This window comes from Terrapene carolina, unplaced genomic scaffold (assembly GCF_002925995.2).
Source record: "Terrapene carolina triunguis isolate 2854851 unplaced genomic scaffold, T_m_triunguis-2.0 Scaffold89, whole genome shotgun sequence".
Lineage (NCBI taxonomy): Eukaryota > Metazoa > Chordata > Testudines > Emydidae > Terrapene > Terrapene triunguis.
This window is the reverse complement of record NW_020664440.1, coordinates 390,138-416,241: the sequence shown is the minus strand read 5'-3', so window position 1 is coordinate 416,241 and position 26,104 is coordinate 390,138. Positions and strand designations below refer to the sequence as shown.

The 26,104-nt window shown below is 40.9% G+C and overlaps 1 protein-coding gene across 1 annotated transcript in view; it reads right to left on the bottom strand.

Moving 5' to 3' along the window:
* Positions 1–257: 257 nt before the first annotated feature.
* The window catches only part of PRKAR2A (protein kinase cAMP-dependent type II regulatory subunit alpha), a 119,652-nt gene continuing 93,805 nt past the window's right edge, over positions 258–26,104 (bottom strand). The window contains exons 6-11 of the mRNA XM_026650216.1: positions 19,482–19,635; positions 10,728–10,829; positions 8,256–8,330; positions 6,242–6,307; positions 4,925–5,063; positions 258–4,204 (exon numbers count right to left, since the gene is read on the bottom strand). Of these exons, the coding sequence (XP_026506001.1) occupies positions 4,071–4,204; positions 4,925–5,063; positions 6,242–6,307; positions 8,256–8,330; positions 10,728–10,829; positions 19,482–19,635 (670 nt within the window). The 3' untranslated portion in view covers positions 258–4,070. The remainder of the gene's footprint in view (positions 4,205–4,924; positions 5,064–6,241; positions 6,308–8,255; positions 8,331–10,727; positions 10,830–19,481; positions 19,636–26,104) is intronic.

The window sequence follows — 26,104 nt, the reverse complement described above, 5'->3', positions numbered from 1 at the left end:
ACTGAGAGTACTAACTATAGTGCCTCCAGCAGTCCTCCAAGTAATTTAGCTTTCTCCTTTGTCACTAGACATACCCAGCCACTTCATTACATAATGCTGTGGGGGGCTGTGTCAGCTGGAATAAGTTAACACACACACACACACACAGGATTGTACCAGGAAGGCTGGACACGACATGTCAGCATTTTATTAACCAAAAGTGAAGCTGAACCCCAGAGTGTTTTTAAACCATAAGCTTATATGGCAGGTATTTTTTCCCCCACTGTCAACATGATATGCAATCACTCATCCTTTGAGAATCAAATACTAGTTGTAAAATGAGTTGTTAAAATATGGGTCTCCCAATGAATCAATCAATAAAAAACATTTAACTCAATGCAACAGACCAATTTGCAAAACTGACTTATGGAATTCTCCCAGGTGAAAGACCTTTAAAGCACTTGGAGCCTTGAGGTAGCATCTTTATGCAGAATTCATTTTTTTTTTTCTGAGTGGAGGAAAATATTGGTAGCACATCTTTAGCTCCAGCCAGGCTAAGTGGATTTCAGTAATTCTCTTATGAGGCTAGTGGTTTTCTTTTGCATCTTTAAATACTGATATAACACTATAGCCTGTAAAGAGAGAAATTACAAGGAAGGCCTCTTGAAATAAAGCATATGGTTGAAGTGACTGAAAACAGAAGTAACTGAAATAACAATAAAAGGTAGCTGGAGTGAAAAAACCCAAAACATTTGTATTTTGGCAAGACTGGTTTACAAATACATGTCAAGAACCAGAGTCCCAACATCAGCTAACTGAAAACGAAAGAGAATGGAAAGTGACATTCAAAGGGGTTTTTCTTTTTTCTTCTGTGCAAATCTGCACTTTGTTTTTGTTTTTTTAAAAAGAGACAGCTTTTTTTTGTACATTGTGAAACCTGTGCTGTGACGTTAACCAGAAATACCATATGCCAGGACACTTGACCACTGAAAGCTCCTCTCACTGACTTCACAACAATCACAAGCAGAGAATCAGAAATAAGACAGATATTTCTCCAAATCTCAAAGTCACCATCCTCTTACCCACTTTGCTGCTGAGTTCTCTTATTAAACTAGAGCTCTCTCCACTACCAGTTGCTGAGAATCCACGGCAGATTTACTGAACACAGAGCCATGCCACCAGAGCAACTCACACATCCATTAGAGACATTAAAACAAAAGTGGCTGGAGTAAGACAGGGATGTGGTGATGCAGCTGAATCACTATTGGTCAGTGTCTCTCAGTCAGTTCTCTCTCGCTACTTTCAAGCACTCTGACTTTGGCTAGCCAGCCAGAGTATGAATAAAGGACAAAGGTGCTATTGAGTAACATTCAATAGGTCACCTCTCCCTATCTTCCTGTCCCCACTCCCCAAAAAACTACAAAGCAAATTGGTTAAAACAAACCAGACCAGCCAGACAAATCCCAAATGATGGACTTTAAACTGATGGCCCCCCGCCCCCTGAGGTTCATTCTCTCTGCTCAAAGTTCAGTTGCACACTTGCATCATACCAGTGTGTCCCATCTGACATTGGGTGTCACATGGCTCTGTGTGATAATGCCACTGTGCTGCGTTCAAGGAGCATAGAGATGGGTAGAAGTTTGTAAATCTGTTCTCCCTCATCTGGGACCTCTAGCTTTCTGAGTCCATGGCCTCACGTTCCTTCCCTCTGCCTTCTAAATCCATTAAAATCCTTCCGTTCAGAAGTTCCTTAAGGCCCTAACAAGGGTACCCAGTAGATTTTGCTTCCTTTTGGCCAGGCTTCAGTACCGTTTACAAGGTTTGCATATTCTGAGGCACCGAGACCTATAATGCAGAGAACTGAACGTTGTAATGTAGCCAAACGTGCTGCACTCCAGTGGATACAAGGGAGGGGCATCTGAGGATATTTATTCAGAGAGATCCTCTTTGGTTCATGTGACAGCTTAAGCTGTATGGAAACGCAGATGGGTTTGGAGACCAGCTTGTGTCTGGATTGCCTGGACAATCCACAGCTGGCCTGGCTTGGGAGCCTGAGTCTACTTTTGAATTCTAATCTCTCAGTTATCAGCGTGAGGACCTGCCAACTGTTTTTTTTTTTTTTAATTCTACAATTACAAAGAAAGCTTATGAGTGTTTTTAGTGTTAAACCTCAGAAGCATGAATGAAATTCCAGTTCCTGCTGCTTTTTTAGCCTTGCAGAACTGAACCTGTGCAGTAAAGCAGGGAAAACGCACTGTGCTAAGAATGGAGGCAGTTACAAGAGCAACTAGATAAGAGTGTGGCACACCTTGTTCAGTGGTATTCATTACAAATCAGTCCATCATCTGAAAGCATAATGCAATCTACTGTAACTAGACAACATCAGTACAGCCTCAACCTGATACGGATCCCACTTTACAGAACAGTGCAGGAGCTGGGAGGAGTGAGGAAAATATTACGGGCTAGAAGCCAACTCCGTGTTGTAGTTCTTCACCTTCCACTTGTTAAAAAGAGCAGATTTCTAGTGTGCTAACAAGCAGGACTTCAGAGTTGTAGTATTCTCTCCCCTTGTTCAGGTGGTCATAAAAAACTAAATAGTGGGTTCAGTTCCACCCAGAGTCTGCAATTAAAATTTCACCATCCCAGAAACATGTGGGTAAGTTTCACATAAATTTAGAAGACTGAAAATGGAAAGGGGACCACTAGACTTATTACCTACAAATTCAATGCCTTTTCTTTATATAAATATTTTATTTTATACCATAAAAAGGGTCCCCCTGAAGGTCTGAGTCTCATTTAGATAATACTCTGATAAAATCTCATCAGGATGTGCCTTAAGGTCAATAGATCTATAGAAATAGAAGTCTCCCTAATAAATGCTGCAGATTTGACAGATAAATATCTTTAACTGAATTGTTACCTAAATCAAAAGACCACTCCAAACTCACCAACTGCCTAGTTAGCAAAGGCATTTGCTTCATGAAGTCAAATGTTGCTAATTTCTGAAAGATTTAACAAACAGACTTGGCATTTGGAAGTATCTAAGTGTCCAATCAAGTTAAAGAATATTACAAAATATTAGAATTGGGGGGAGCTGCTTAAGTACATAAATATTGTTCCTTTAAATTACAAAAAATTAACCTCCTTAAAAAGAGAGTTTTAAAACTGATCCAGACAACAGCAATGCCCTGTGAAATCTAGCAGTATAAAGGATATCTCTAAAAGCAGGAGAGGGTCATGTGCTGCAACATCTCAGCAGTAAAATCTGCCCACTTTAAGAAATGGAGATGGGGATGATACAACTATGGCACCTTCAGGCCACTGGAGCTGTTGGACCACTATCAAACTCTGCATATGTTTGGTAGCATAAAGAACTAAAACAATTCTCTTTACTGCTCAGAAAATGTTCAGAAGTCAATCATTCTTCATTTTCTGCATTTCAGTATTGAGCAGTTATTTTTTGTGCCCCCAGGTTTGTTTATAGTTTTATTACAGAACTGCAGTACCTGAAGCTTTCAGCAGATGGCAGGAACACCTCAATGCCAACTTATTCAATGGCTCTGATAATTTCAAGTCCCCTTGATATATTCGACGTCAAACCCAAATGCTACAATTAAATTTTTGACATTATGTAAAGGAAGTGTCAAAGGAAGATATTAAGAGACTGTAAAGAGAAGGCTGCTCCCTGGGGGAAGATAAGCAGCCTGCCATTACAGATCTGCTCTGAAGATTTACCACAACAATAAAATGAGAAAGAAAAAGAAGGTTCTGTATCTTTTACACTTTGGGTTTCGCATCAGGCACTTAAATGGTTGGAGAGACATGCCATTCTGAGCCAAACAAGTGAGAGAAGGGTTAGAATCATCTTTAAACTAAGCCTAATAATGAAATTTCAGCAGCAAAGTGGAGGCATGGAGTGAGCCTCTCCCCATCCATCTGTGCTGAGACTTATTTATTTATTTCTAAAATGCCCAAGAAGACAGCAGCAGTAACTGTTCTGTAGTGTCCATTTTTCCTTATGTGTTGTGTTGTGTTGCTGATAGGAGGCTTTTCTGTGTCTTGAACTGAGAAGGCACTAAGATACCCTGTGCCTAATTCCCTGGATCCAACAGGTCCATGCTTGAACCAAACATTGCCACCAGCTGCTCCTCATAATGTGTTATATTCCTCTTCATAATGTCCATGCAGGGGCCAAGCAGCCTCTCGAATGCTTGCACATCCATGACTACACAGAAACAAATAGAAGAGTGAAAACAAATGAAGAGCCGTCCTCCAAAATAAAGCAATAACCTAATCCCAATTACTTTCTAAAACTCACGTAACTTGAGTCCAGCCAATATGGTTTTAATGTTTCAGTGGAAGCCACTCCCACTGAAGTCAAACTTCTAGTTTTACAAAGCTATCATGCTGATCCAGGAGACTAAAAAATAAATGTCTGATCCTGGGATAAATCTGGAGGTCAAATGCAAAAATACACAGCTGCAATACAAGCAATACTGAAAAATCTCAAAGTCATGTGTAACAAACATCTTTAAAGGGAAGGAAATCAAGCTGAATGGAGGTTGTGCTTTTATGCTACCATGCTGCAGATACACACTCGACTCTATTTATGACTTCGCTTTTCTGGAATGGTGGAGGCCAGGCACATAAAGGAAGTAACACACTTAATCTCCACTGGGCACTTCTGCCATCCCCAGTCAAAACAGAGATGGTACAAAGAAAGGCAAGATGAAGGCAACAATGGTTCCCAGACTGAAGTGCTGAAGGTCTCTTGCAGGCCAAAACTCCTGGCCTTAACTGAAGAACAAGCAATCCAGATTGGATGCCAGTTAGAATCTACATGGCTGTACAACTTAATGGAATAGCATAGACAACATGAAGCGATTGGGCATTGCTTGAAGGCACCTACTGCAGAGAGAGACCTAGCAGCACAAAGTACCCTTACCTAAACACTTGACATCCCCAACAGCATAGGCAGAGGCTGCTCTGGGTTTGTTGGTAACAAGTGCAAGCTCTCCAAAATACTGTCCTTTGTGACACCGGGCAATCTCCACTTCCTGGTTAGCATCCTTACTTGTCATAGTCTGTGCCAGAAACAGAACAGTATGTGAAGTGAATATTTTAATTACTACACAGTGCTATGCATACAGCTCTCCCTGAACAGAAGATCACAGCTGGCAGAGAAATGCTTCAGTAATGGCTCAGTATCCTGTGCACAGGGTCCCCAGAATATTCCCTAACAAAGATTTAAAGTATAACATACACAAGGCTCTGCCTTGTAAAGATTGCCTCAAACTGGGAGAACTATTCGTTTGAAAGCAAGTCTCCAGTTAAAAGAAGTCACAGGAAGGGCAAAGGGTTAAAAGATGCTGTACTTTGAGTATCTGTTGACTGTCGCCTACTACAGTCCCCCCAGGGAAGACTGTATCCATGTTTGAAGTTTGGAAGGGAACATCATGGCAATTTGCGCACGTGTGGATGGAAGCAAAGCATGTTTCTCAAACAGACATGCATCATCTTCAGAATCGTTTTTTGAAATAGCTTGAAGCCACTTTAGGGAGTTGTACAGCCTGCCTTGCCCAACTGGAAACAATAACTATCAAATCTTAACATAATCTGAGAGTTAGTCTGTTGTACAGCACAGCACTTTTATTAAGAACGTAGATCAGGCCGAAAATCCATCTAGCCCACTGTCCTGTCTAACCCTATCCAGTACCTCCATGAATCAGTTTTAAACTAATGTGTCTTCAATTTCAGTCAATGTCCCCTTGATCTCCTATTATGAGAGGGTATTTTTCTTTTTAGCCTTCCCTGCCCCCCCAGATGTATATTGAGCAGGGCTGTCTACAATGATGCCCAGGACTTTTTTTAAATTTAGAACACAGCAATAGCATGAAATGGTTCAAATTTTTTCCTTTCAGTGTTAACTACGCATGTGTCAACACTGAATGTAACCTGCTATCGTGCTGCCCATTCACTTTGTTAGGTCCCTCTGCAACTTTTCACTCTTCTGTAGTCTTTATTCACCTACATTAGTGTGTCATCGGCTGGTTTTGCCAACTCGCTGTTCACTCCTTTTCCCAGCACATTGATAAATATATTAACCACCACTGACTCTATTATGGAACCATGCTACACCTCCTCTCCATTAACCTTTGGCTATAGTGAAAATTGACCATTTATCTCTTTTTGTTTCCTGTCACTTAGTTTCTAAACCACAATAGCTCTTGACTTCTCACCCCATAACTGTATTTGAACTCACCTTGCTTTTAATCAAGATTTTTACTTCACCAGACTCTACAATGTAAAAGCTGTCTGCTTTATCACCCTATAAAGAGAAAAGGTAAGAATAAATTAGCCATCCTATTTTAAGATGCAGAAATTATATTCCAATGTTCACACTATACAGGGCTTAGTGTTAAATTGTGCACAAGTTGAAAATTTGCTGCAGTGAGTAATACAGGAAGTAGCCTAAATTGGGCTAAAGCAGTAGCTGAAAATGGGGACGAGGAGTCTGAGGAGAGTTTACCTGCTGACATCCAAAAGGCTAACAATGCCAATATCAACAAGGAAGGTCTTAAAAATGCTGGTGAAATACAAGGGAAAAAATGGACAGGAAGTTGACCGGGTACAAAAACAAAGCAACAAAGTGATAACTAGAGGAGTCAAAAGAAATAAGAAAGGGTTCTAGAAGTACGTTCAGTAAAAGAGAAAGGTAAGGAATATACAGAATCCCTGTAACATCAAAAAGGAGAGCAAGTATGAGAAAATATCAAAAGAGCCAACACTGCAATGAGTTGCTTCTGCTCAACTTGTAGTAAAAACCTTGTGCAGGAAGCAGGCCAATTATTTGAGATAGCAAATGGAGAGGCCAACAGCAAAAGGGCAAACAAAGACGGGGAAAAAAACTGGCAAAACTACTGCAGATCCTGATGAAACGCATCATATAGTTTTTAACAAAACTAACCAAGGAAGGCCTGGAACCTCTGAAAACAAGTTTCAGTGAGTCATTGGAGAGACACTAGCAGTCAGGAAAATACCAAACATGGTAGCAACTATTCCTTTAAGACCAATAGGAGGGAAGAACCAGAAAATTACCAGCTAATTAACCCAACATATTCTGGGCAAAACAGCTGAGACTAATAAGAGTCTAATATATCAACTTCTGTGGGAAAGGTGTCTAAAAACTCATAAAAGATATTGTATTGCTAAAACTAAGCTATGCCAACAAATCAAATGGCCTTCTATAGGATTAATGGTATATCTGACAATGAGTGGATGGAGTATATTGGGATGTCAATAAGGCATTCAATATAGAGCCAAAAATATAATATTAAAGAAACAAAGTTACTCATTCAAGGGAAAAAAGATACAAATTGGTGGACAGCTACCTGAAGAGCAACCAAGTCCAAGAAAGATATTATAGGGTGGCTTCAGGTAATCAACTAAATATGACCTTGAAGTGCAAAATGGCTGGGGAAAAATGGGTGTGTAGCAACAAATGCACCAGAACGACCACCCTTGGAAATACTGTGTGTTCCCCTTAGGACTAACAGGGTGACCCCCATTACCTGTCTAGCTTTACTGTGATCCCATATATGCACAAGTACAGAGACAAGTGTTTTGTAGACAGGGCAGAAGCTTCGCCTACCAAGAACAGTGACCAGCACTTCCCATTATAAGACTGAATTTTCAGTTGCTTATAACTTTGCAAAAGTAACCATTTGGGCTGAAATTTTCCATGCCAGGCCTCTGCTGCAGGAGGGTTTTTTGGGAAAATTTCAGCCAAAATGGTTCAGCTGTATCCAAGAATTAGCCTAGGGAAAAATATGTTTTGCCCATGTTAAAAAATTCAGGCAATCTTTTCTTTGAGAAGCTCTAGCACTTCAGTGCTTTGGAGCAGGAAGTTGAAATTTGTTAGGGGACTGCCCCCTGTGTGTCAAGGATGTGCCTTTTGCCTTCCCCATGAAAATCTGCACACTTTTTTTCTTAATAACCCAAATAAGAGTAATTCATTTTATTGTACTTCCTGTATAACTTTTGAAAAAAGGCTTTTAAAAATATTCACAAGCAAGAAGTAAAGAAGAAGAAAAATGGATAATGGAACAAAAACCTAGAGGGACTAGGTACCAACCCATCCCTGAAAATAATAAAAAAAACCTTAAATGAGATGTTAGTAGGAATAATGGCGTGAACAAGGTCAAACTGGACAACCAAACCGATATCTATGATTCTATGTAATATAAAAAAGAGGGGGGAATTCAAAGTCCAAATACCTGAGAAATGATGCGCTCCCCATCTCGATACACCTTCTCCCCTATTACATCAACTATCTTCATTCGCTCTGAAAGCTGGAACAGAGAGAAAATTTCCATTCAGCCTACAACTGCCCCTGAGGTTCATAACTCTCTCCATTTGCTATAAAATAACAGGCATGTATAGTTAAATAAATTTAAGACGTGCCTTTGGGTACTGAAAAACATGCATCCCACAGTGAAGTTTTTGCTGCATTCCATCACAGCTTTCAAGAACAGAATACAATATAGGTAAAGTAAATTCCAATGTCCAATCTAAGCTTCTTTCAATCCTTGTTTTAATTTCCTATTCTTAAGGAGATTTTTAAGTTTGCATAAAATTGGTTCAGATGTCTAACTATTGAAAATTTTTTACTTATTTCCCTATGTTTCCATTGAAATGAGTACACACACACACACACACGCACACACACAGTGGGAGCTGCGATTGGCCGGACCTGCGGACGCGGAAGGTAAACAAACCAGCCCGGCCTGCCAGGGGCTTTCCCTACACAAGTGGCGTCCCAAGTTTGGGAAACACTGCTATAGGGAAACATCTCCTCTGGTTAATATCTAGCCAGCACATCTAGTTGCAGTTCAAAGTGTTGCCATATGATGGATTTGAGTTTGTAATTAACTCCCAGGACATCAGCTATGTCACCTTCTAGCTAAGTGATCAGAAGAAATCCCATGGTTCTAGATTCTCTGACATCTCAGTCTCTGAACCTTGAAATGTCTTCATGATGGTGCAGGTCTTGCCTCAGGAAGATTCTAGTGGGATCTATGAAGAAGTGTTCTTGGGATGAAAATCTAAGCTATATGTAATTTTAATTGCTGTAAGCGTGCCCAGAAACTAGGTGATGGCCCTTTTTTACAAATGTAAATACTACATCCCAGACACAACCCTCACATTTAGGATAGATCAACTTGACATTGGATATTTTCTAGGGGAAAAACGGTGGGAGGGTTAACCAGTGCAGAAAGAAGTTTATGACCTGTGAAGATACAATTTGCAGTTTTTACAGTCAAACTAACTATGGATCCGATCATTCTGGTGGGGTAGAAGCAGAAGGTATGGGAAGGATGATAGAGAGTTGATGGCACTCCTGAGCAATTAGGACCTGAAACCATGTGAAGCTTTTCCTATTCTTGTGTACTACATCGAACAGACTGCTTGCTATGCTCTTTGAGATCAGCATGCCATACAATTTACACTGAGTGTCTGGGAGTTATTGCTTTTTCTAGTGTCATAGATAGAGAACCAAATTCAGCAGTGGAGTAAATGGAGATTGACTCTATTGACTTTAGTGGCGTTTACTCATTTATTCCAGAGCTGAATTTGACCCTATGTACTTATGACTAAGTTGCAAGGGGAAAAAGTCAAATGTGTTAACTTGGCTGCAGTTTAAAGGCCGGTTGTTTTAATGATGGTAAATTAGAAATTAAAAATTAGAAAGCAGTTGTATGAAATACGTATGCCTGAGTCTTCATGTACAGGGAAGAGACAATAGTTTAAAGAGATTAATCTTACATTAAAGCTCACATTTCTTCTTGTCCACTTACCCTCTCAAGAGAGAATTGATGGGTCAAGAGTGGCAGCAAAAACAGTTCAGAAAGTTATAATTCTACACCAAGGATGATACATCAGTAATGGATTTAAATCTTACTCAACTAATCTTGAGCATGCGTACCTCAAATGTAATGAAATGAGTTATTTTACATACAATATAAACACAGTTCACCATGCAATAAGCCACCAAAAATGCTAATGAGATTTTTTTCTATTTCCCTAAATATTTATGAGACACTTTAGTGCTCAGGAAGGTCACAGTGATGGAGCTGGTTTAACCCAGGTAACAGAGGGAGCAGGGGCTGTGAATGTTTCCTCCCATAGCTTTGCCAATACACCTCTGTCCTGATCTGTACCACCATGTTTTTTCCACCCCTAGAGCAAAGACTGCCAGTCACATCTAATCATAATACTTTGCTTTTCTCTAGCACCTTCCATCTAAGGATCTGAAAGTGCTTTACAAACATTAATTAAGCATTAGAGAGCACCCCTGATGGGGAAACTGAGGCAAAGAGACGTTAAGTCACTGTGTAAAGTAACAACCCATTAGTACCATAATCTGGAAGAGAACCCTGACCCCTTAACTCCCATTCCTTGCTTTAAACAATGTTGTTTCCCAAATGCATGGTGATTTTGAAGAAGGGTACAATTGGTATTTAAGATTAAATCAGCAACCTTTCATTCCACTTGTGACTGAAGGAAGGATCTGAACAAAATTTTTGCATAACTGCTGTAAAAGAAATTAAGTTGTTCTACTAAGGTGGTGTTACTGTAACTTCTATTTCAAATTGTGCTCTAGCAAGGATCCAACAAGAATCCTATCTACTTGAAAAGCATCAATAACAGCAGACTCTCTAAAGCGAATGCTAATAAAACAGCTTTACCTCCAGCGATTTAAGAAGGGGCACAGACTCAATAAATAATTCAAATGTCTTCCTCTTCTTCGCATTGTTTTTCAATATAATTCTTCTGAATGTCACTCGATCCTGTAAGAGAAAGGATAGAAAAGTAGATTATTTCCTTTGGACAAAATGGCAAGTGCTGAAGAGATATGCAGACTGATGCTATCTCTCCACAAAGCAGGAATGCTGCTGTGACGGTACTTCCCATAAGGCTCTATGGAAATATGCTTAGAATGTGTTTTATGCTACATATGCCATGTCACATATCTCCATAAAGATTATGATCTACTGAATGTATTAATCCTATTTGCATGCATGTGTCATTTTTGTATTCGACGTTATGAATGTTGGCTGTGTATTGGCCTGATTTCTAAATAACCTTAGTAGAGCACTCGGTCAGTTCCTGGAGAAAGGAATGTTAAAATTAAGTACATGATCAAGAAACACTTAAAGGACAATGGATCTTGGAATGCTCCAATCCACATAAGATGTCTACTTGAGGACGGTTCAAGGTAGCATGTAAACAATGGATGCTACCTGTAAAAACTGTGAGTCATGCATGGACACGTGACTTGCCCAGGTAACTCCTAAACTCCATCTTGGAGCTGGACTTTGCATAGGAGTGAGGAGGGGGGTCTCCACCCACAAGAGAAAGTCTATTTTAAACCCCTGGGAGACCCCTCCATTTTGTCTTCAGCTGGCTAAAGAAAGAGCATCTCCACCCCCCAGGATACTTGGAAGAAACTGGAACAAAGGACAGTGACTGCAAGAGGGGTGAGTGATTGCTGGACCCAGGCTAAAAGGAGATTAGTCTGTAAAAGGGAGCATTCTGGAACTGGTGAGGATCTTCTCTGTATTTAGTTTGATTAGACATAGATTTGCGCATTTTATTTTATTTTGTTTGGTGACTTTCTTTGTTCTGTCTGTTACTACTTGGAACCACTTAAATCCTACTGTCTGTATTTAATAAAATCACTTTTTCCTTATTAATTAACTCAGAGTATGTATTAATACCTGGGGGAGCAAACAGCCGTGCATATCTATCAGTGTTATAGAGGGCGAACAATTTATGAGTTTACCCTGTATAAGCTTTATACAGGGTAAAACGGATTTATTTGGGTTTCGACACCATTGGGAGTTGGGCATCTGAGTGTTAAAGACAGGAACACTTCTGTTAGCTGCTTTCAGGTAAACCTGCAGCTTTGGGGCAAGTAATTCAGACCCTGGGGTCTTTGCTGGAGCAGATGGGTGTGTCTGGCTCAGCAAGACAAGGTGCTGGGGTCCTGAGCTGGCAGGGAAAGCAGGGGTAGAAGTAGTCTGGGCACATGAGGTGGCAGCTCCCAGGGGTTTCTGTGATCCAACCCGTCACAGCTGCAAATGCTAGTTTATAAACAGTGTGTTTAAAAAGTCTATTAAAATTGTGCTGTATTAATCAAATAATGGGCATTGCTGATGGCTGCTGTAAAAAGGACCTACTGTAATAGAAATCAGAAGTTAGGAATTGTTGAAAACTGATAAGGGAAGCAAAGGGACACAAGGAGAACTCTATAGCCAACAGAGTTAAGGACAAGAAGGAGACTTTTTAAAATATATTAGGAACAAAAAGAATCCTGACTCTGATATTGGTCCATTGCTAGATGGAAATGGCAGAATTGTCAATAATGCAGAAAAGCGTAAGTGTTCAATAAATATTTCTGTTCTGTATTTGGGGGGAAACGCAGAGGATATAGTCTCATATGGTGGCAGCACTCTCCACTCCAGTAGTATCTCTAGAGGATGTTAAACAGAAGCTGCTAGAATTAGACTTTTTAAATCAGCAGGTCCAGATAACTTGCACCCAAGTGTTTTAAAAGAGCAGGCTGACGAGCTTGCTGGACAGTTAATGCTGATTTTCTAGAAGTCCTGGAGCACTGGGGAAGTTCCAGATGACTGGAAGAAAGCTAATGGTGTAACAGTTTTTAAAAAGGGTAAATGGGATGACTTGGGTAATTATAGGCCTGACATCAATCCCAGGAAAGATAGTGGAGAGGCTGATATGGGACTCAATTAATAAAGTATTAAAGGAGGGTACGAATTAATGCAAAACAACATGGGTTTATGGAAAATAGATCCTGTCAAACTAACCTGATTTTTTGACGAGATTACAAGTTTGGCAGATAAAGGTAATAATGCTGATGTAACATACTTAGACTTCTGTACAGCGTTTGACTTGATACTGTGCAACATTTTGATTAAAAAACCAGAACGATATTAAAATTAACATGACACACATTAAATGGATTAAAAACTGGATAACGGATAGGTCTCAAAATGTAACTGTAAACAGGAAATTGTCATTAAGCATGTGTTTCCAGTGGGGTCCGGAAGGGACCAGTTCTTGGCCCTATACTAGTTAACATTTTTATCAATGACCGGAATATAAAATCATACCTGATTAATTTTGCAGATAACACAAAAATTGGGGGAGAGGTAAATAATGATGAGGACAAATCACCAATTCAGCACAATCTGGGTTACTTGGTAAACTGGGCACAAGCAAACAATGTGTGTTTTAATGTGGCTAAACATATACATCTAGGAACAAAGAATGTAGGTCACACTTACAGAAGGGGGACTCTATCCTGCGAGGCAGTGACTCTGAAAAAGGTTGGGGGGTCATGGTGGATTCTCATGGTGGAACATGAGCTCCCAAAGTGACACTGTGGCCAAAACAGCATAAGCAGTCCTCGGATGCATAAAGAAGGGAATGTCAAATAGGAGTTGAGAGGTTATTTTACCTCTCTTTTTGGCATTCGTGTGACTGGTAATGGAATATCGTGTCCAGGTCTGGTGCCCACAATTCAAGAAGAAAGTTGATAAATTGGACAGGGTTCAGAGAAGAGCCACAAGAATGATTAAAGGATTAGAACACATACCTTATAGTGGTAGACTAAGAACTTGATCTATTTAATTTAACAAAGAGAAGGTTAAGGGGTGACTTGATCAATGTAGCCACTAGGTAGTAGCATTGACCAAATGAGATTAAGCTTGCCCAATATCGGCAGGGGTTGTTCACCTCATATTTTTGTATCAGAAATATTTAGCTTTCTTGAGAACTTCTTCTCAGCAGGCTAAGGGAAGAATAGTACAAAACATGTAGGGACAAAATCAGAAAAGCTAAGGCACAAAATGAGTTCCACCTAGCAAGGGCCATAAAAGACAATAAAAGATGTTTTTAAAATATATTAGGAAAATATGAAGGAATGATTACGTCTTCTACTTGGTAGAGCAGCAAAGCTAATAAATGATCACATCAAGAAAGCTCAGGTGTTTAATACCTATTTTGCTTCACTCTTCACTTAAAAGGTTAATGGTGACCAGGTACTCAACACAATTATATTAACAACAAGGGGAAAGGAACACAAACCAAGATAGGAACAGAACAGGTTAAAGACTATTTACATAAGTTAGATGTATATTTAAGATGGCAGGGCCTGATTAAATTCATCCTAGAGTATTTAAGGAACTACTGAAGCAATCTTGGAACCGTTAGGGAGTAGCTTTGAGAACTCATGGAGGGTGGGTGAGGTCCCAGAGGACTAGAGAAAGGAAAACACAGCACCTATCTTTAAGAAGGGGGACAAAGAGAACCCAAGGAGTATAGACCAGTCAGCCTAACTTTGATACCTGGAAAGATACTGGAACAAATAATTAAGCAGTCAATTTGTAAGCACCTAAAGCATAAAAGGGTTATAAGAAATAGCCAACATGAATTTGTCAAGAACAAATCATGCCAAACCAACCTAATTTCCTTCTTGGACAGGGTTACTGGCCTAGCGGGGGACACAGCAGCAATGATATACCTTGATTTTACTAAGTGTTTTGACACAGTCCTGCATGATAGTCTCATAAGCAAACTCGGGAAATTTGGTCTAGATGAAATTACTATAAGGCGGGTGCACAACTGGTTGAAAACTCATACTCCTGTGAGAGTAGTTATCAATGGCTTACTGTCAAAGAGAGAAGGCATACCTTGTGGAGTCCCACCGGGGTCTGATACGAGTTTCATTAATGACTTGGATAATGGAGTGGAGAGTATGCTTATAACATTTGAAGATGACATCAAACTGGGAGGATATGCAAGCACTTTGGAGAACAGGGTTAGAATTCAAAAAAATCTTGAAAATTAGAGAATTGGTCTGAAATCAACAAGATGAAATTCAGTAAAGACAAGTGCAAAGCACTACACTTAGGAAGAAATAACACAACTTCAAAATGGGGAATAATTGACTAGGTGGTAGTACTGCTGAAGAGGATCTGGGGGTTATAGTGGATCACAAACTGAATGAGTCAACAATGTGATGCAGTTGTGAAAAAGGCTGATCTCATTCTGGGGTATATTAACAGGAATGTCATATATAAATATGGGAGATAGTTATCCCACTCTACTTGGCACTGGTGAGGCCTCAGCTGGAGGAGTAAATACTGTATCCAGTTGTAGGGGCCATGCTGTAGGAAAGATGTGGATAAATTTGAGAGAGCCCAGAAAAGAGCAACAAAAATAATAAAAGGTTTAGAAAACCTGACCTATGAGGAATAGTTAAAAAACTGGATGTGTTTAGTCTGGAGAAAAGACGACGGAGGGGGGACCTGATAATCTTCAAATATGTTAAGAGCTGTTATAAAAAGGACAGTGTTCTTTTGGTCCTTCATGTCCACTGAAGGTTGGACAAGAAGTAATGGGGTTTGTGACCCTACACCCCATATTAGTCAGAGGGATATGCTTATGGTATGAATATGGCACAACTAAGACATGTTTTATGCAAAATGGGTCATGTGAGGTAACTTTGGAAAGGTTATGATTTACTGAATGTGATTATCCAATTTGTATACATGTATCATTTCTGCATCTGAAGTTAAAAATATTGAGTATGTAATAATTACAACGGTGTTTTCACCTGGGGAACGCCCACCAGACAGTATGCAAACAGCCTGGATGGGCCATTAGGAAGGACAATAGGACTTTGAAGATGCTAATCTCCCTCCTTCCTGAGAAGTTTCCTGGGATGCTGCTTTAACACTCTAGGGTCAGGTGATCATGTCACCTGGTACTGGACATCATTTTGGACTTCTGGTATTTTTCTACTGGAAGGGGGTGGGGGTCAAACTAGGAAACAAAGGATTCCCGCCATATGTAAATCCTATTTAAGGCTGGGGAGTGAGTTCATCTTGGCTCTTCTCCACTGCCTCCCCGCCCAAGAAGGAAGACCGCTGAAAACACCTGAAGAAACAAAGGAACTAAGCTGGGAGCAAGGCCTGAGCCCAGGCGAGTGAAACAAATACCTGGAGATTCAAGCTGCAAGCAGTGCAGTTTACCTTCAAGAAATTCTGCAACCTGCATAAAACAACACTTAGGGTAAGAATTTGCTAATATTAACCAGTTAATTTAGTGTAATAAGCTTAGTTTGCGTGTTTTGTTTTAGTTGCTCAGTGATCTGCTTTGTTCTGCTTGCTATCCGTTATAATCACTTAAAATCTACCTTTTGTTAATAAACTTATTTTTTGTTTATTCTAAAACCCAGTTTGTGCAATTCATAATGGCGGGGGGGGGGGGGGAGGAGGGGAGCTGTGCACATCTTCCTCCACATCGAGGGAGGGAGCGAATTTCATGAGCTTACACTGTATAGATCTCTATACAGCACAAGACAATATAATTTTGGGTTTACACTCCAGAAGGTGTCTGCACCTCTGTGCTGGGCAGTTCCCCAAGCTGAGTCTTCCCACACAGAGCTGATTGCAGACTCTGTGCGATTCTACAGCTGGGTGAGTCCCAACCTGTGTGTGTGTGCGTGCAGCAGGACAGGATGAGGGAGCCCAGGCTGGTGGAATGGGTGGGCTCAATGGGACCCCAATACATCAGGTGGCATTCCGGAAGGGGGTCCAACCCATCACAGGGTTAATTTACAGCAAGGGAGATTTAGGTTAGATATTGGGAAAATCCTTTTAACTATAAGGGTAGTTAAATCCGGAATATGTTGTGGAATCCCCGTCATTGGAGATTTTTTTGAGCAGGTTAGACAAACCCCTGTCATGAATGGTCTAGGTTTACTTGGTCCTGCCTCTGTGCAGGGGGCTGCGCTTGATGACTTCTCAAGGTAATGAAGGCCTGAGGGCCTAGCTGAGCATTTTAGGCATGCTGGCAGAGCAAGAGCCAGATCTTAGAGAGGTTATGATGGGAACAGTAGTAAGATCTGGGCACAGCTTAGAGCAGGGGTTCTCAATCTTTTTCTTTCTGAGCCCCCTTCCCCCTCCCCCCCCAACATGCTATAAAAACTCCATGGTCCATCTGTGCCACAATAACTGGTTTTCTGCATATAAAAGCCTGGGCCGGCGTTAGGGGGTAGCAAGCAGGGCAATTGCCTGGGGCCCCCATGAAGCTACATTGCTCAGGCTTCAGCCCCAGGTGGTGGGGCTCAGGGCCCTGGGCTTCAGCCCCATGTGGTGGGGCCTCGGCTTTCTACCCTGGACCCCAGCGAGTCTAATGCTGCCCTGCTTGGTGGCCCCCCCTGAAACCTGCTCTCCGCCCCCCAGGGGGCCCCAGACTCCTGGTTGAGAACCACTGGCTTTGAGTATTGGTGTAGACAGATGGCTGAGTCATGGATGACACAATCTGTGGCCCTGAGTGACAGAAAGGATGGTGATGTTAGCAGCGATGGAAGACAAGTTCAGTCTTGACCAAAGGAAAGAGCGAATGGGAGCATTGGAGGAGAAGAGCGAGTGAGAAACACCTAATGAAAACCAAGAGGAAAACAGGGTTTTGGGGGACAAGGGGAAAATGAAGTCACAGCAAATCTTGCTGATCTTTTCTTTGTAATAGCTGGTTACATCTTGTGTGGAGAGGCAGAAGACACAGGAGCAAAGGATGATTTCAGGAAGACATCAGAGGTTGGGAATGAGTGTGGGAATGTGGGTTTGAGAGTCAGTGGGGGAGGAGAAGGGCTTCTGTTTGACCAGGAAGAAGGCAGAATTGAAAGAGGGGAGTGTGCATGTTAACGAGTCTCTCTCCAGAAGCATTCAGTGGCATAGGAGCAAGATAAATCAGATGTTGGGAGTAAGTACTCTTCACTGCTTTGCAAGAGACCTAGATTTGATTACTGATCTTAGTCTCTGACTCTTGCTGAGATGGGCTTGCAGTGCTGTGGAGTTAGCTAAAGCCTCCTAAGTGGAAGAGAGTGCGAGTCATTCCTGTGGTTTAGTAAGTAGCTGAGAGCAGAGAGCAGGCAAAGGGATCGTGGGAAAATAACCATATTATGGCTAGATAAATCAACTTCATTTCAGCTTAAAGGTAACTGAAATAAAAAGTCATTTTATTCACTTTTTCTAATGAGTTCCATGTGCAGGTGGTTCATTTTACATTATTTAGCCTGTTTTGTTACGGAAATTAACTAGATCCCAACACTACTCCAAGGTTAGCTTATCAGAATCTTTCCTTTCCTTTATGAACTGCAAACAAAAAGAGAAGTCAATCTTCTCAGTGTGCACTGAGATTGCACAAACATGCTGGTGCGTAATAGCTTATCAATCATATAATCAAGGTCATAATGCACAGTCAACCTTTACTGATAGTTGCTGAGGAGCCCTGTGTACTATACTACAAACTTCAAAAGGCTTCTGTGGTATTACAGTCATTTTATGACGTGAACCATAGCAGATGAGTAACACAGAGCACTATGAAGGCAGACCTTACACAAATACTGTAGAGGAAAGGACCATATAGGACGGGGTTGGCAACCTTTCAGAAGTGCTGTGCCGAGTCTTCATTTATTCACTCTAATTTAAGGTTTTGAGTGCCAGTAATACATGTTAACGTTTTTAGAAGGTCTCTTTATATAAGTCTATAATATATAACTAAACTATTGCTGTATGTAAAGTAAATAAGGTTTTTAAAATGTTTAAGAAGCTTCATTTAAAATTAAATTAAAATGCAGAGCCCCCCGGACCGGTGGCCAGGACCCGGGCAGTGTGAGTGCCACTGAAAATCAGCTCGCGTGCCGCCTTCGGCACGCGTGCCATAGGTTGCCTACCCCGATATAGGAAGCTCTGATTTCTAAAAGTCACATTTAACAAGCTAACCCAGAAACAAAAGCAGCAGTATTGTCTATCAGCCCAAAAGGTGGGAACAACTCTCTAAGCTGTGCTCACCCTGGGACCTCTTCCACAGTAATGTGAAGCAGGGAACATGAACATCATGAAAGCTACAGTTTGTCCTTGGGAAGATGAACAAATCTTTTGGTGTCTCTTCCTACAACCTCACAGCGAGTGCTTCAGATTACTTGACAGGCTAACGAGAAAGAGAACTACAACTGTTCCCCTGAGAAAGAGGAAGATGCTAGGAAGTTAACATTCTTGCCTCCCCAGTCCTAGATGGGTGGGGCTGCTCTCCTAATATAAAATACATGCATTCCTTACCTTCTCTTTATCCCTCTGCAGTATGAAAAAACAGACTAACTAGCAAAAGCTTTACATTGCAGCCCCTCTGAAGTGATCAAATGACCCTCCCTAATAGATCTGGAGTTATGATTTATTGACAGATTGTTTTAGGGAAGTGCACAATGAACTCTGGGTTGAAATAATAAATTATGATAAAATAGCTATTTGCATACAAACACGCAATGGGAAAAAGTAACGGCTGACGGACGTGGTGCATTAATTAGTGTTTAACACTTGATGCAGCTGAGAATAATTTTCCACACTTACCAGTCCCCAAAGGGCTCCTTCTGTTGTGGCAACAATGGTAGCAGCTCTAGGAGTGTTGTACATCAAGGCCAGTTCCCCAAAACTGCCGTGATTGTCATAACGGCCGACACAACGAGGCTGGCTGTCTCTTGTTACAAAAATGTCATACAATCCCCTGGAAAAAAAGGAAAAAATACTGTTCGTTAGACCAAATTACAACACTGCTAATAAAATAGTGCATTCAACAGGTGGCTCAAATACAAATGATGCAAATGTTTTCCCAGTACAAAAATTAGTTTTCCTATCTCTGATTTGTGTACAAAGAGCACATGCTCTGCCCAGTTTGCCATTATCTGATTGTAAGCGATTTCTGTGTAAGATGCCTTCAAAGCACCTCTCCCTTCACAATGCATTTTAACTCCTTGAAGCTTCCCTTTGTCAGTCTTGATCAGGGCTCCCTGCTTTCTTCTGAAATTATTACTTGGGCTTCCTGACTTTGCTATGCCTAGCAGATGTCACTGGGTTTAGGAGCTTTATCAGTTAGAATAACTGCTGCTAGTTCTGATGTTTGAGGTGCCCGGCTCTTTAAAAGACATTTTGTCAAACTATATTTGGGAGTGGGGGAAAGAAGGGAGATGAACATTTGAGTATGAATGTGTCTCCTTCAGTTAAGCTAAGAAGATACACCAAGAGGGCTTTTGCTGTGTCGGACGGGGATTCCAAGTACTTGGGCAGTCCAAATGAGTTTCTCTGGTTATTCCATTTACAATAAGAGAATCACAGAAATGTAGAGCTGGAAAAGACCTTAAGAAGTTGTCATGGTTTTCAGAGGTGTAATCTAGACCAGTGAGGGATTTATCACCTCTTACCCTGTAACCTTGAGTGGCTCACAATGACTTGCTACTGTAGTTCCCAGCCTGGGTCACTCACAGCAACAAATATGCAGGTCACACCCTGAATGCCTATGTGCTATGCAACCAACCCTAGTTCAGCAACTTTGACCCCAGCAGCCTATCTACAGACCCCCAGCTCCACTCTGACTTCCACCAGCCTTGATTACAACTAGCAAGGTGACCCCAACACACTCCCTATCCTGAATTTTCCCCAAACCCTGTGCTCTGCAATCACCAGCCTTCTCCTGGACAGTTCGGAGAAATAATAAGGTTTATCTGTTCCTTTAAAGAGACAAAAGCACATTACAGCTTATTAACTTAACTGGGGTATATAAACTCTTCCCTGCAAACTCAGCACTGAGTTGGTTTATAGTAAAAATAAAACAAATGTATGAACAATAGGACAAAGTTAGGTGCTGCAAAGTAAAAGGAATAAAGTTAGAAACTGCTACAGGCAAATAAAAGTGAAAATGGATCTAAAAGTCTAAAACTTTGTCTAGGAAGGTACAGGCTTTGTTCAAGATGGTTTCTCTTACCAGTCTCCCTAGCCATGGTTGACTTTCCCTCAGTCAGAACCTTCCCCAGAAGTACAAGAGGCTGGCTTCCCTTGTTTTCATAAGGGAAAGATCTTTGCCTTCGCAGGTTTCTCACCTATAGTCAGTTTCCAGAAACTTCAACCCCTCCTGGGTTGAAGGATCCATCTTTCTCAGCTGCAAGAGCTCTAGCCTCTTGTGCCTGTGTAGTGATGGATAACTTAGGGATGTTTTCTGCCCTCCCTTTATAGTCTAACAAACCTTTGAAAAGCAGCTCTCTCAAAGTTCATAGACCCTGCTGTTCCTCCCTTTCTGTGGGCTTCTCATTCCCCATCTGATTTCCATATAAATGGGGCTTCCATTGCTTTGGTCACACCTTGCTTAATTTCTTTGGAGACAGGGAGATAGCTATAATGTTCCCTCCTGTCTGGGAGAGACCGGTTTCTCCCTTTGTTTGGGTCACAGATTGTAAAGCATAATATTAAGGAGTATTCATAATTCGCTATGTAGTGTTAATAAATACAATTCACAACTATACTGATCACCAGTGTGTCACGGGGGGAGGGATAGCTCAGTGGTTTGAGCATTGACCTGCTAAACCCAGGGTTGAGAGTTCAATCCTTGAGGGGGCCACTTAGGGATCTAGGGCAAAATCAGTACTTGGTCCTGCTAGTGAAGGCAGGGGGCTGGACTCGATGACCTTTCAAGGTCCCTTCCAGTTCTAGGAGATAGGATATCTCCATTAATTTATTTATTTTTTTAGGCTTTCATAAAAGACCTTGCTCAACACACTTTTATCATACAGTAATATTGTATGCAATCAGTAGATTCAATTTCTGATCATTTGAGGTTCAGCCTCCACCCCGTCTTTATAGACCAGCAAAAATCTGCAATGTATTCTTTGAAAAGTAAAACACAGCCAAGCTTCTTTCTCTTCCTGGGTATAGACGCCATGCTGCCTCCTCCCCCAGTTGTTAGCTTGCTAGTTTAGATTACCTAATATGTAAATAGACCTTCATTCTCTCCCTCTGATGACCAGACTGGTCAGAGAAGCAAACATTTCTTTGTCTAGGGCAGACTGTTTACCAATTTCCACTGACATTCCTGATTTAACACACATTTTAGTCATAATTCTAGCATATATCCATAATGTTTAATACACACCACATACATATATCATGCAAGAATATTAATTGAGTTGGGGTACACTAATTGGTCAGGCCAGCTGAAACTCATTACATGATACCCAGGAGACCCCTACCCTCTGGCCCTGGGATGCTCTTAGGGTCACACCTCCCCCATTACAATGCCGCAGGAGGGTTAGCCACTGGCTGACCCAGAGGCAGAAGGTTAGAGCCCTCTTTCCTGGACAAGGCATCTGCCCGTATTTTCCTTCCCTGTGGAAGAAACCTGTTTTCTCACCTTTGTCTGTTTACAGTCTCCGGGACATAATATCAGAGTATCCATAATTTCACATACAGAGTTGTTACAAACATTTCAGTACATTAATAGCCAGTGTGTTATTAGGTTTCAAATGATATATTACCTGTCACCTTTTAAAGAAATATCATGACACAGTGTGTATGCCAGGCCTGACAAGAGTTTCTGACAGAGTAGTGAACCTCAAATGGGCCTCTGATACAGAGGTCATCTACTCCATCCCGCTGTGCTGAGGCGGGACCAAGTATAACTAGAGTCCCATATGCATTAGCAGACGCTGCACTGCAACTAAGCCAACCAACTGTCAGGGATGGTCGATTGCAGTACCTCTGAACCATACCTACACCTTCATGAAAAGGCAAAGATTTCCTACATTTTAATGTTATAAGGGAAGTGTCTGAGCAGGAACTATGCATCTGAGGAATACCCTAATAGAGTCATTCCTTGGAACAGACATTGGTCAAGGAGAATTTATGAAAGATGTGATCTCTAGAGGGAAAACAGCCAATGAATCTGTTCATTGAAGAGAACCCCAGAAAAACCACCACATCAAGTTTTTATATAGACTTAATGTTGGGTGCAAAGCTATAATCTTCACCAGCAAACTGGAGAGAATATTATTTACCTTTCATAGGGTGTCAACTGCCACCTAGAAATAAGAGAATTGTCAGAAATAGCAGCAAGTGGAACTCTTTAATAAATACGTTTAGGAACAAATAGAGTTCACTAAGTTAAGTCCTAGCTGGCAGCATCAGTCAAGCAGCAGTTAGGAGTGATGACTGCATACCCTGGCATTGGATACGAGTTATCTTTGAACTCTGCTATTTCTAAAACAAGCACTGGGTGCAGCTCTGTGCCAACAACACTTGCAGATAGTGCCACCATATTGATGCTTCCTGCACAGACACCTCAGCTCAGAAACTATAGTGTATCAGGTGTGGGAAAGCTTTGCAACAAACCCACAAGTCGGCGTTCCTGCCTCAAAGCCTTTCAGACCGAAAGATTAAATTTAGTTTGCTGGGTCAATCCCAACTATGTCTGAGTCAGGCTTGTGAACATTTCAGGAGATACCTCAAAGCAATCCAAGAGTTACCAGTCTCAGTTGAGGCCTCAACTGAGGCACTCTTCTTTCATCCAGAAAGCTAAGGCTGAAGCCAGAAGAACAGGGAAATAGCCTACTATATCTACAAAGGACTTTGACCCTTGGAACCATATTACTTAATTATATATGGAATACAGACAAGAGAAAACACAATTTCAGTATGCTAACAGAAGGCCACTCTAGCAGTGAACAGTGAACTACCAATGCCACATGCAGTTAACAGAGACACTATGAGCAATAAGCCCATTAAGGGAAGCATTAAGGCCATCAACAGAGGCTAGGCATTAGGACTCCAAAAAGAAAGAAAGCACCAATATTGATAGGAGCAATAGTCAGATGAGTGATACAGTTAGTGCAAGGACTATACCTAATCCGGCTAGGAAATTGGGCAAGGTCAGACAAACAGCAAATGTTTGTACACTAATGCAAGGAGCCTGGGCAATAAAATGGAGGAGCTAGAACTGACAGTACATGACATGAAACTGAATATTATACGGATAGCAGCAATCGGATGAATAGCAGCTCCATAGCAGGAGATGACGCAGCCTGAAACCCACTTAAGTTTCTGGGTAGACACTGATGTTCACTTAGCTATGTCTGCAATAGATACAAATAGTCTCTGAGAGGCTCTAAAAGGTTTAGTTCTGTTCAAATAATATGCTAATGCTCTCCTAACATCCAAGGTGTGATGGGCAGCATCCTCTCTAGTCTGATGGGGTTTAGTGTGGAAAACTGGCAGATGAATAGCCTGACTGATATGGAAGTTGAAGATGACTTTGGGTAGGAACCTGGGTATGGTTGGAGGGATACTTTATCTTTGAAGAAGATAGCGTAAAAGACAGGATTAACCATCAAATCACCTAACTCACCAAGTCTTCAAGCATAGTTAACTGCGCCACTAGGAAGGCAGTTTTCATGGAGAAGTTTAAAACCATACAAATATTATTATTAAGGATACAAGAGCAAACTATCCCAATGCACAGGAAAGATAAGAAGTACAGTAAGAAAGCACTCTAGCTTAACCAGTAGATCTTCAATAACCAGAAATTCAAAAAGTAGAAACTAGATCAAATTATAAATGATGAACATATATTAAAAAAACACCACCACAAGCATGTAGGGACAAAATTAGAAAGGCCAAGGCACAAAATGAGATTAAACTAGCTAGGGACATAAAGGTTAACCAGAAAACACAAATACATTAGAAGCAAGAGGAAGATTAATGACAGAGTAGGCTCATTACTCAATGAGGACGAAAAGACAATAACAAAAACGCAGCTGTGGCCGAAGTGTTAAATAAATTTTTTGTTTCAGTTTTCAACAAAAGGTTAGCAGTGATCGGACCACTGACATAGTGAACATCAGTGCAAATGAGGTAGGGAAAGAACAAGTTAAGAATTACTTAGACAAGTTAGATGTCTTCAAGTCAGCAGAGCCTGACGAAATACATCTAGAATACTTAAGGAACAGCTGATGAATCTCTGAGCCATTAGTGATTATCTTTCGGCACTCATGGAGGACGGGAGAGATCCCAGAGGGCAAGAAAAGGGTAAATATAGTACCTATTTATAAAAAGGGGAATATGGTCTAGAATTCCCTGGGTTGGCCAATCAGCTTAATTTTGGTACTTGGAAAGATAATGGAGCAAATAATCAAACAAACAATCAATTTGTAAGTATCTAGAAGACAATAAGGTGGTAAAAGACAACAGTCAACATGGATTTGTCAAGAATAAATCATGTCAAACCAACCTAATATCCTTCTTTGTGAATGGGAGGGAAGAATTAAATGGGATATCTCAAATTTAGAAAGGCTATTGATACTGTCTTACACGTCATTCTCATAAGCAAACTAGGGAAAAGGTACCCTAGATGAACCTACTATATACAGTGGGTGCACAACTGGTAATTATCAGTGGCTCACAGAGTCAAACTGGAAGGGCATATCAACTGGGGTCCTGCAGAGCTCTGTCTTGAGCTCAGTGCTAGTCAATATCTTCACAAATAATTAAGATAATGACACAGAGTATACTTGTAAAGTTTGCAGATGATACCAAGCTGGGAGGGGCTGCAGGAGCTTTGGAGGACAGGATTAGAATTCAAAATGATCTTGACAAACTGAAGAAATGGTGTGAAATAAATAGGATGAAATTCAATAAGGACAAATGCGAAGTACTACAAATAGGAAGGAATAATCAATTGCACAAATATAAAATAGGAAATGACTGCCTAGGAAGGAGTACTGCAGAAAGGATCTGGGGGTTATAGTGGATCACAAACTAAATATGAGCCAACAATGTAATACTGTTGCAAAAAGAGTGAATATCATTCTGGGATTTGTTAGCAGGAGTTTTGTAAACAAGACAAGAAAAGTAATTCTTCCACTCTACTCAAAACTGATAAGGCCTCAGCTGGAGTACTGTGACCAGTTCTGGGCACCATACTTTGGGAATGATGTGGCCAGCAACAAAAATGATTAAAGATCTAGAAAACATGACCTATGAGAAAAAATTGGGTTTGTTTAGTCTGGAGAGGAGAAGACTGAAGGGGTGGGAAACATGATAACAGTCTTCAAGTACATAAAAGGTTGTTTTAAAGAGGAGGGTGATAAATTGTTCTCCTTATCCATTGAGGACAGGACAAGGACAAAAAGTAATGGGCTTAAATTGCAGCAAGG